The following is a 12,331-nucleotide window of genomic DNA, read 5'->3' as shown; positions in this document are numbered from 1 at the left end:
CCCTCTGGACAGGCTAACAGAAGGGGTTGTTGGAAGTAAATGATTCAGTGTTACTTGGGGAAAGAGACTCTGTACCTCAGGAAAACCAATCAGCTTCAGTATCTTTCATTTTCTGTAGGCAACAAAAAACAATTTAGCTCCTAAGCAGATACCCCAGTAGAAAAAGTTAGTGTATAGGGAAAGCCCCCTACTTGAGAAATAGCACAAGGTAGGAGGTTCCCAGAGACCTAATCTTGGAATAGACTGCAAGGCTGTTCTTTGGAGATATAAGCTTTCTTCCACCTACCCCAGTCCACTGGAAAAAGGGACCTCAACCTGAACTGGGTGGGCTCTCCTGAGTTCTTGGTGGCCAAGTTCAGGTGTGTCTTTGAGTGTACCTTTTGACCTTAACAATACCTGTAAAGCCAGATCAAAACATGTGGGTGTCCCAGGGAAACTAATCATTGTCACCCTTCAGAAATAATGTTCTTTAAATATTTGTTTTACATCCATTTATTTACAGTCTGAGCACTGCAGGGGAAAGGGAGAGAAGTCTGTGGATGGTGGGCAACAAGCAAGGTCTTCACTGTTCTGAGTAATTTAGTTCTGACTTTGAAATTGCACAGGTCACTCAGCAAAACAAAGCCCCTTCAGTAACTAGGCCTACCCTTCTTATAAGACAATAAACAAACTTGCTTCTGAAGATTCTAACCCCAAACCTAAGTGGCTCATGACATGAGTTCTTCCAGCCATACTTGTTTCTCCCCTTGAATGAACTCTGGCAAATACAGTTTTCTCCATCTTTGTCACATCTTCCATGGCTGCATTAGTTTTCCATTGCTGCATCACAAATGACCACACACTCAGAAGCTTAAACAGCATGCATTTACTATTGCACGTTTTCCGTAGGCTAGAATCCAGGCACAGCTTAATGGGATTTTCTACTTCATGGTCTCTCCAGGTGGAAAGCCAGGTGTCAGCCAGGACTGGGATCTCACCAGAGGCTCAGCTGGGGTAAGATCCACTTCAAGGTAAGATCCTCTTCCCCAATTTGTTGCAATATTCATCTCATGGCTGTAGGACTGAGCTCCCTGCCTTCTTGCTAGCTGTTGGCCATCGGGCTCTCTCAGGTCCTAGAGGCTGCTCCCAGTTCCCTGTCACGTGGTCCCTCTAGTAAGTAATAAGCTTACTTATTCAAAAATGGCAACGGAGGCCACTGCCCTTGGTCATGGGGTCGTTGCTGCTTCCAAAGCTGCAGCATTCATGATGAACTTACTTCTGATTGTGGGTGACCACTGGGTACATATTCTTGTCCTTATTGGATTTGTCTTTGAATGTTCTCCAGACAGAAAGAATGGTGAAAAGCTAACTGCCTTCTGGAACAAGAATCTGTTACATAAAAGAGAACTGAGACCCAATGAAGAAGTCACCTGGAAGTAAAAGCTGTAGCTGAATTACAGAATGTTCACATTTTTTAAATCATAAGAGAAATAAAAACACATTCATTAAAAAAAAAGCAATGGAGAATCACTCTTGAATATATTTGTACATACACACACACACACTGTAGCATGATGATAGGTGTAACATCCTGTCACTTGTACTATAGTTTATTATTTTATATTAGTTTGAAGCAAGTCACAGGTTTCACCCACATTCAAGGGGAGATGATTATAGACGTGAACATAAACTCTTCAATAACTAGAGCCACCCTAGGGTCTATCTGCCACAGTGGTGTGGTTTTGGTACCACTGATGGATCAGTGCCCTAGGAACCGATTGACTGGTCTACTCCTTCATCTAGTTCTGGAGAGATGATGAAAGTCAGGACTAAATTATTCCCTCTCCCTAAGTTCATGACAACTTCTTCTTTCATTCCTTAGTAGATTAATGTGTTCACTTAAAAATGAGAATGGATTTTCAAGTTTTACACAATTTAAATGTTTTAGTAAAGACAAATATTTGAGCTTTATTTCTTGACCTTTGCTTCTGAGCAATTGCTGTTAATATTTACCCATAAATCAACTCGGCTCTGCTTTTTCCAGTTTCCATTGAAGGGTGAAACTCATTCATCTCAGTGCATTTGATACTATTGTAAATGAAATCTCTGGAAATGCAGTGTGATGTGGTAAGCCATCCATTAGGCCTCAATTTTACTTAAAATCACAGGCTGCAAAGTATCATGCTTCAATTTAAAGAAATAATGGCTACAAAAACCAATACTGATAGTGATCCCTAGAGAAATGAATGAGTGTGTACCCATGATATTGGCACCTTCTCAAGAGAAGAAAGTTTTTAAATGAAGAGGCAGGATGACTAATGTTTCCATGGGTAAAAGATCATTTCTTTCCATAGAAAGAAAAAGCCACTTGGCTCTCAACAAAGATCAGGAGATTGAAATTGAAGAAAACAAAGTGAATAAACATGGAAAGGATATCTGGAGTCATAAAGGATAAATTTGTTCCCCAAATCACAAATACCTTCAAAAACAGAAACAGGACACCACCTTAAGGGAAAAATGTTATTTATCCAAAGGAGACAAAGGCTCAGTAGGGGAAGCTAACAGGGGACTTATTAGCATAGCATAGCAGAGACCTCATTGCAGTGCCCTTTTTTTATGTCTTTGGAGTGGTAACCTAAAATGGGTGGTGGCATTGCTCCCTTCTCTCACTGTGGCATTGTTCTCCCCTTTATTTTATACATCATACCCTCCCCTTGGATTCCAGGAGGGAAAGCCATGGCAATAGCTCTATTTGTCCACATCCGTCTACTTCCTAAGGTCACTCATGGCATTGACCTTTCCTTTACTGGCTGCCAAATGGCTATGACCTCAAACCCTTGCCTCTCCCAGTTACAAAGAGATTTTTGGGGGAGTTCTGATGGGGACGTTGGCCACTTCACATTGGTTGAACCATAGTCTGGTTTGGATTTCTTGAAGGATTGGGAGAAGTGTCAATCAAGGAGGTCCTCAAGGGGCTTCCCTGGTGGCGCAGTGGTTGAGAGTCCGCCTGCTGATGCAGGGGATACGGGTTCGTGCCCCGGTCTGGGAAGATCCCACATGCCACGGAGCGGCTGGGTCCGTGAGCCATGGCCACTGAGCCTGCGCGTCCGGAGCCTGTGCTTCGCAACGGGAGAGGCCACAACAATGAGAGGCCCATGTATCACAAAAAAAAAAAAAAAAAAAAAGAAGGTCCTCAATGTGTCTGTACAGCTGTGGTACTCTTTCCTATTTTCCAACTTTCAAATAGAGTTTTCATTCCTTTATATTTTGGTTATTCCAGTGGGAAAAATAGGTTAGGGAATTAAAGATTAGTTCAAATCACCATCTCGAACTGGATGTTGCAGATTCTTTTTATATCAACATCCTATTTTTACTATTCATTTATTCTTGAATGAGGAAAGGGAAGGTCCATCCTTGACATCTATTTGCCTAGAATCGTGGAGAAGACACTTACTGTGTAACCCTGTACTTCACTGCCTTCCTGTGAGCATGCCCAGTTCTGCAGCCTGAAGCGTGTGGGTGGGCCCTGGCTTAGGAAGGACCTTAGTCTCCAAGCCACCTCACTTCAGTGTGTGTTGAGAGACAGTTTTCTACATTAGGATGTCAGAAGTTCTGCTTACCCTCACATCCACACCAGGTGTGTGGTGTGGTAATACCAAATCTCCTTCCCAGTGCTATGGCTGCAAAGTTGAGTGAGTGTCCCATTACCCTAGGGAGCTCAGGCGCCCACTTACACTTGCTGGTGGCTCTCCAGTCCACAGCACTTACAGTTCTACACAGTGATCCCAAAGATCCCCTAGTCCTGGTCCCATCTCTGTCAACCTACAAAGAGGGTCACGTTGGTAAAGACATGATTCATACTGAAGAAGTAAGAGTGTTGAACTTTTTGCAACAATTATATTAGCTTCAAAACTGAAAAAACTGTTAGGAGAAGAGGAAAACATAGGAAAAGAATTATAGTGAATTACTTAAATGCACCAATTTCAGTTCATGAGAACAAGTAGGCAAAAATAAATAAACAAACAAACAAAAAGAGGTAGGAAGAATTTAAATATTTAAATAATTTAAATATTTCTATATTTATATATATATTTATATTTAAATATTTAAATAATACAATGACTAAGGTAGACTTAATAGACATAAATGAAAAACTACATTTTTAAAGCAGACAGTGCCTTCTACCACAGGATCTAGGTGGTGATTAAAGATTTTGTTTTGATCATGAAATAAATGTAATATATTTGATAAGCAGAAATAACAGCACATTCTTTGACAAATGTAGAACAGATACTGTTAGTAAGAAAAATTAGACCAAAAAAACTCTGCTAATTTCCATTAGTAAATTGAAAAATTGACAAATTCTATTAAAAAAGCCATTACCATTTTTATCCCCCTGATTTCTGGGAAACCATCAGATGTAAGACAAACCATGATTTTAAACCGCAGATTTTTTAGGATTTTTAAGACAGGCTAATTGTATTTATTCTTGCATTTTATGTAGATTTGGGTTAGAAATTGATGTTAAATACTTTTTAAAAGTTTACATATAAACTGACATTCTGATTTATTCTTCTGCTTTTTTGATTGTAGTAAAATGCACATAACATAAAATTTACCACCTTAACTATTTTTAAATGTAAATTCGGTAATGTTAAGTACATTCACATCATTATGCAACCAATCTCCAGTTAAAAAATTAACTCTCCATTTCCCCCAGCCCCTGGCAACCACCCTTCTACTTTCTGTCTCTATGAATTTCACTCCTCTAAGAACCTCATACATGTGGAATCATACAGTACTTCTCCTCTTCTGAGTGGCTTATTTCACTTAGCATACTGTCCTCCAAATTATTTTTCTTATATTACCTAGAATTATATATTTAGTAATATATTTCCTAACACCTTAACTTTCATTTGTGGATTAAGCCCTTCTTGGTCACAATATACTTTTAATACATTCTTGAATTCAATAAGGCTACAGTGAATATATACGAATGTTACGAATTGTCTTAGGCTTCTTTTGACTGTCATTTTTGGAAGGCAGCTATGCTCACCACTATACCACCAGCCTTTTGGTTATTTATTAGGTATTGTTATTGAAGTTTGGTTTGCTTCATCACTGGGCAGATGTCCATATTTTTTAATACGCACTCTGGAGAAGTTAATTCATTTTATATAATGTCTTCCTAGTACACTTGTCCTTCTGATTTGTTAATTTCTCATTTTATTTCTACTAATTACTTTATTGTCTTTCCTCATAGCTGTTTCATTATTCTTTTGTTTTTCTAGAGTTTATTTTCTTTGTGTTACAGTAAACAATGAAAGCATTTCAGGTTATTTTCTTCTGATCATAGATTCGGCACTCTTCCATCAGTTTTCGTATGTAATGTTCTCATTTTCATAATTGTTTATTAATGTATATGTGATTTCTTCTTAACTTACCGTAATTTTTTGACTTTAAAAGGGCTATTTCTCATATTTCAACATTTTCAAAATTGGATTGCGACTTAAATACAAAAGACAGAGAGCAAATACGAAGAAATAAATTAACAACTTTTCAATATAACTGATGGATACATAGGCTCTGTTAAATAATTCTTTGTGCATATTTATATATTCAGAATGTCTTACAATTAAAATAATTTACATGCTTAAAAAAAGAATAGGCTATAAAGTGAGGTATGGAAGGAAGTAGGGTAGGAAGATTAAAAAAAAAATCTAATCCAATCTGTTCCTTTCACTGATGAGGAAACTGATGTCATTTTAGAGGAAATTACTGGTCACAGACCTTGAGTATGTTTAGGCCAAAATTTTAGGGGCAAACTGTCGGTGGAGCGTGTCCTCTGAAATGAATGGCCTTGCAAGCACAAAGGGAAAAGAAAGAGGGCAGGATCTGGGGCTGAGATAATCCACCAGGACAAGTGCTCTTCACTGAAATTCTTTAAATTGATGCAAAAATCTAAAAATAGCTCCTTAGCAGACTTCCCAGGGTGTCTGGAACACCTACCATTATTCATTGCTTTAGACTAAAACATTGGAAAGTTCTAAGAGACTAGTCTCCTGGGAAAGTTAACATCATAACCTGGCATCACCTTTAAAACCTTGGCCTCATTGTATTTACTAGATCTGATTGCAGGTTCTCTCTCAGGACCCAGATTATATAGGACACAGAAAGGTTAACTTTGCGGGGGAGAATAATGGGTAGGAAAAGTCCACTGCATATGAGTCCACCCATGCACAACGTCTGCTGATGGAACTGACTGTGAATGTGGGAGGGAAAGATGAACAGGCCATGGATGCCAGGATTTAGCCATGTCACATGGTTGCTGAGTCTGGGGCCAGGCCAGGGCTGAGGGCTTGCCCCCTTCAGAGTCAGATTTCACAGCGCACTGTGCATGTGACGAGCCCTGAGATGTCTCTAAGCCCTTGTTCTGTTTTCCAAATCTCTAGAAAACCCCTTCTTGACCAAATGACAATTTGTTGACCTTTAAAATATCAGAGCTGGGAGAAGTATTTAAAAGGAAATCTGTCATGAACTTCCTAGCTGGAATGATAACTAAATGTCTTTGCCAATTTAATGTCTGGAAATTAATAACAAAAATAAAAACATAAACATTAGAGATAGTTTTTATTTAAAATTATAACTTTTAACTTGCTAAAGTCTTGATTTTATTTTATTGCTTATTTTGCAGCAGGAGAAATGAAAAATAAACATGATCAGAAACATATATTTTAAAAATGACAAAATATTAAAATCACGAGTTAAGGAACACTTTTAAAAAAATAATCAAATGCAGCTGGTGTTTTGTTTTGCTTGTATAGCAGCAGAATTCTTTTATTCAGATGAAGTCTTTTGGGGAAGCTGGTATATAAAACAGTAATGAGTAGAGCTTTACCAGTGCAGGTAGAGTTGGGGACCAAGAGGCAACTCATTTGGGCCGTGTATCAGTCAACTTTTGCTGAAATAGAGCTGTATAACAAATAACCTCAAATTCTTAGTGGCTTACAACCACAAATATTTCTTTCTTGCTCACAAGGCTGTTCAATGGCTGTCCTGGTTCTCTTCCAAATTGGGGAATAGGTTAAGAATTTTGCTGCATATGTATTCTCATTGTAGGACCAGACTGAAGGACCATCTCCTATCTAGGATTTGATGTTCTCATGGGAGAACAGAGATGCGAGAGGTTAAAATGGAAACATGAGATACCGTTTAAAGTCTCTGCTCAGAATTGTCACATTGCCACTTCCACACAAATTCCACTGGACAAAGCAAGTCATCTGGCCATAACAAACATCAATAGAGTGGGGAAGTAAACTCCTCCTATGGAAATGTGGGAAGAGCATTTGCTAAACTAAAATATTATCTACTTGCTGTAGCCTGAGTGTTTGCATCCCCCTAAAATTCACATGTTGAAACCTATCCCCAAAAGTGATGATATTAGGAGGTCAGGCCTTTGGGAGACGATTAGGTCATGAGGGTGGAGCTCTCGTGAATGAGATTAGTGCCCTTTTAAGAGACCCCTGAGAGCTCCCTTGCCTCTTCCACTGTGTGAGGATACAAGTAGAAGTCTGTGACCCAGAAGAGGGCCCTCACACAACCATGCTGCACCTTAATCTCAAACTCTTCCAGCCTCCAGAACTGTGAGAAATAAATTTCTATTGTTTATAAGTCACCCCGTCTGTAGTATCTTGTTATAACGACACAAATGGACTAAGATACCACCATCCCTGTGGTCCTTCAAACATCTCCATACAACACTAAGACACTAAGGAGTAGAGGTTGAAAATCAATGACTGATCCAATCCAACTCCTTTCCTTTTACAGATGTGGGGATGAGGTCAGGAATTGATCAAGGTGGTGCCTGCAGTCTCACAGCAAGTTAGAGGTGTACCTAGAACCAGAACACAATTTTGCTAACTCCTTGTTCAGTGCTCAGTCATTTGGAAGACAGTTCATCTCTGCTAAATGATAATGCTCCAAGCTGCTGAAATATATCTTTTAAATACGTAAAAATTCAAGACATTAGGCAGAATTTGTAATTATAGAGTATACAGTGAGACTATTAATTAACTTGTACCTGGAGTGGATTCCGCCCACTAATACAGATCCTATGATTTTGTCAATGTCAAAAGCATCTTGGCAAAGATTTGCTCTCAACCCCAATCATTGGGCTTGGTCTTAAGGCTCCTCAGGATGGAAGATGTGATGAGATTTGGGAGGAAACAGAGGGTTTTATTTTTGTACTTGTCATTGATTTTTGTTTCATGTTTTCAAATGTCTTTGTTTGTTTTAATCTGGAACATTCTCCTGATGAAGATAAAGAACCCATCATGGAGCTGTCCTATAAAAATGACAAAAAGAGGGTATATATTTATACGTATAGCTGATTCACTTTGCTGTACAGTAGAAAGTAACACAGCATTGTAAATCAACTATACTCCAATTAAAATTAATTTTTAAAAAAGATATACAGTCGGCACTCTGTATCCATGGGTTCTGCATCTGTGGATTCAACCAACTGCATATCAAAAATATTTGAGAAAAAATATTCCAGAAAGTTTCAAAAATCGAAACTTGAATTTGCCGCACTGGCAGCTATTTACATAGCATTTACATTGTATTAGTTATTATAAGTAATCTAGAGATGATTTAGAGAATACAGGAGGATTTTAGGTTATATGCAAATACTATGCCATTTTATATAAGGGACTTGAGCATCTGCAGATTTTGGTATCTGCAAGGGGTCCTGGTACCAGTACTCTGCAGATACCAAGGGATGACTGTATTGTTAGATGAAAAAGCAAAATGCCAATCATTGTGTATAGTGCGCTATCATTTTTTTAAGAGAAGAAAAATAAAAGAATATACCTAAAAAAATAAAATGAAATAAATTTTTAAAATAAAAATTAAAATGACACGTAAGTCCCAACAAGCTCAGGAGGAGCCATAACAAATACAATGGAAGGAAAGAACAGCCAGTGTGTATTTTTAAAGACTCCCCAGACTTTTTTCCTTATGCAGTTAGCAAACACTTCTAGAAGATCCCTAAACTTTTTCTGCCACTAAAGGTTTTCACACCAGCCTGCGGATTACAGAGCAATGGGCTTTCCTGAATCCTTAGCCCCTTCTATAGAAGCAGGAGTATTTAAAGATCAGTATTGCTTACCAATTGGCAAAAGACTTAAACAAGGCTTTCACCTCTCCTGTTATTAAACAGCAGAGAGCAGCAGTCCAGACTTGTTTAATTCTTAAGAAGTGAGCTTCTGTGTTTTGGGTAGAGAAATTTGGTTGCTGACAGATGGATTGTTCTTTGGTGCATGTGAGCCCATGGTCCTAGGAGAGCATTTTTCTGAGAATGTTGACACTTATGTGTTCTTTCTTCTCTAGAGGCAGATGGCACCACCTTCACCCTCCTGACCTGATGTTCCTGTGATCTGAAGATCTTGAAAACATTCAAGAAAGAAACCTTAACCCAGAGGAAGAATGTATCTCCCTTTGAGTGACCAGAGAGAGGGGAGGGGCAGGGGAGAAAACTGACAACAAAAAGCACAGCCAGAACATGTGACTCTCCTGGTGCCTTCTTCCTGGAGTGTGAGATGCACAAGGAAAGAACCTCAACTTTTGGAAAAATAACCTAAGCATTCTCCTGAGTAGTTTTCACTGCCAATAAACCAACACTGACCCAGGAGCAATCAAGTTTATGATCTAGCTGAATCTCTGTTCATCAAAAATCAAATCTTAATAATCTAGATCAATGCAACCAAGGAGAATGCTCTGATGCCTAGGTATTTGTGACCTTTTATGTCCCTTAAATTTCATCTGAACAAAACATAAATTATTGAGTGAAACATCAACTTTATTTCAGAATTAACTTGGGAACCCCATTTCATTTCTGTGCCTCTTTCAATGGAAAATATAATAGTTATTATAATCCAGTGTACCCTTTGAGATCAAACTGTAGCACTTTAGATATAAAAAGCTGATGTAGGAAATCATCTAGCATAGCCTTAATTTAATAGATAATTAAAAATCAGAGAGAAAAGGAGTCTTTCTTAGTATGGTAGGCAGAATTCTGATGTGTTCTCTAAGATTCCCACCCCCCTGATGTAGATGCACAATATAATCCTCTCCCCTTGAGTGTGGGTGGAGTTGTGAATATGATGGTTTTCACTTTTGTGGTCAGGTTATGTTGTATGGGGAAGGGTGTCAGAATTTTTCAGATGTACAGTAAGTCCCCTGTATATGAATGAGTTCCATCCTGAGAGTGTGTTCGTAGTCCAACTTGTTCGTAAGTCCAACAAAGTTAGCCTAGGTACCCAACTAACACAATAGGTTATATTGTACTGTGCGGTCATAGTTTTATGATAGTTTTCACACAAATAATACATAAAAAACAAACACAAAAAATAAAGAAAACATTTTTAATCTTACAGTACAGTACCTTGAAAAGTACAATAGTACAGTACAATAGCTGGCATCCAGGGGCTGGCATCGAGTGAACAGGCAAGAAGAGTTACTGACTGGAGGAGAGAGAGGAGGTGGTAGGTGGTACAGCTGTACTACTGTGCTCTATACAGTACTGTACAGTAAAGTACACAAAAGCACAACCACTTGCAGAGGATGCACACATGTGACAATGTACACCAGACACGTGAACTAACTTACATGATTGGACATGCGAACACATGTTTGCATGTTTGAAAGTTCACAGATTGAAAGTTCACATGTAGGGGACTTACTGTAATTAAGATCCTTAATCAGTTGACTTTAAGTTAATCAAAAGGGAGATTATCCTGGGTGGGCCTGACTTATTCAGGTGAGTCCATAAAAGAAATGGGAGATTCTCAGCAAGAGAGATTCTCTGATTGGCCTTGATGAAGGACACTACCATGTTGCAGACAGGACCACGTGGTAGAGGACAATGGGCTTGCTCTCAAGGAGCTGTAGCCGTCAGACCTACAACTGAAAGAAAATGAATTCTGCCAATAATCCGAATGAGCTCAGAAGAGATTGCAGTCCTGGCCAAGATCTGCTGAAACCTTGAGCAGAAGACCCAACTAACCCATGCCATAGACCCACAGACTGTGCAATAATAAATTTGTGTTATTTTTAGCCAAACTTATGGTAATTCATTACAGAGCATAGAAAAAAAACTAATACACTTAGATCAAACATTGAACCTGGGCAAGGCTGGACCTAGAAAAGCCTATTTACTGACAATTTAGTTTCTTTCTGGCTATTGCCAGAAAAATCTCAGCTATCCCCCAGGAGCACAAAGCAACATGCAAGCCCCAAAAGAGCTCAGAAACCTTGAGAAGGAGTCAACTGAGCAGAGTTCCTACACTCAGCTAGGATGAGCTCAGCTGGACCCAAACAGAGTTTATAGCTTTATCCTCACAAGTTGAGGGCAGAAATCACACACCAACATCCCACAGAGGTGGTTTGCTTAAATCTTAAGAAAACTTGGGATTGGTTGCCAATATGTAAAAGTTCAACAGATTTTATACAAAAATTAGAATATCTGGCTTTTCTTGAAAAACTTGGGGGACATGAAAACATCAGTCCCATGGGGCCTGAGCAGCAGTGCCCTTTTCAAATGGGACAGTCATGGCAGTCCCCATGGCTCCAAACTGTCTTGCACCTGGACTGTTTCACTCATTAGCTTTAAATGTCAGGTCCAGGGAGACTGTCGGTTTGGCACATGCTTAGGGCCATGTCCCTGCAGGGAACAAGTTGGCAGCTCAGCCTGGAGAAAGAAGCGAGGGTCCCCAGTATACAGGCAGGGTTGTCAGCCTTTCTTCCAGCCATGCTGGGGTGTCATGGTCTCAGCCCCTTCCTGCTCTGGCAGGGGGAGCAGGAGAGGGAGGGGAGGAGAAGATGGGGCATTGGCCGCCGGCCAGGCAATTCCTGCTTCTCAGAGCAGATATTAAGGCACAGAAAAATGAGCGGCTGCAGCTGAGCTTGGCTGGAGGGCTGAACAAAGAACAAACTGCTGGTGACTGCCGCCCGGGGCTCTCAGCTTGCCAGCAGCCAGGGGCCAGGGAGGGTAGGCTGCGCCCCCCACACCTGATTGCCATTCCTTTCCAGCCAGGCAGCTCTTAGCAACAGCTACCGGAGCTGTGCTTCAGCTAGAAACGCAAGGTCCCCATCGGCCTGGCCAAGCAGAGAGGGAAGGCAGAGCAGAGAGGAAGGCTTCCCTGGCTCGGTGCAGGCAGGCAGCATCTCCTGCACCAGGCAGGAGCTATGCTTTTCAGAACTGAGCATCCCCGAGCCCAGGCAGCCTCTCAGCATCCTGCTCCAACACTGCAGGGCAAAGCGCCCAGGAGGGGAGCTGTCTGGCATCAAGGGT

The 12,331-nt window shown here is 40.1% G+C and overlaps 1 protein-coding gene across 1 annotated transcript; it reads left to right on the top strand.

Annotated features, from left to right (window-relative positions):
- The first annotated feature begins 1,215 nt into the window (after positions 1 to 1,215).
- Positions 1,216 to 1,419, top strand: LOC132487621 (NADH dehydrogenase [ubiquinone] 1 beta subcomplex subunit 1-like). Its single transcript, XM_060095358.1, has one exon. It carries the CDS (start codon positions 1,243 to 1,245, stop codon positions 1,417 to 1,419), a length of 177 nt encoding a protein of 58 aa, XP_059951341.1. The 5' UTR covers positions 1,216 to 1,242.
- The last annotated feature ends 10,912 nt before the right edge of the window (positions 1,420 to 12,331 follow it).

Source organism: Mesoplodon densirostris, chromosome 4 (genome assembly GCF_025265405.1).
Source record: "Mesoplodon densirostris isolate mMesDen1 chromosome 4, mMesDen1 primary haplotype, whole genome shotgun sequence".
Lineage (NCBI taxonomy): Eukaryota > Metazoa > Chordata > Mammalia > Artiodactyla > Ziphiidae > Mesoplodon > Mesoplodon densirostris.
The sequence above is the reverse complement of the archived record's forward strand: the minus strand, read 5'-3'. Positions and strand labels throughout refer to the sequence as shown.

Bases quoted from the DNA above. Each gene is read 5' to 3' on its own strand.
- LOC132487621 (XM_060095358.1), top strand. From the start codon at position 1,243: ATGATGAACTTACTTCTGATTGTGGGTGACCACTGGGTACATATTCTT.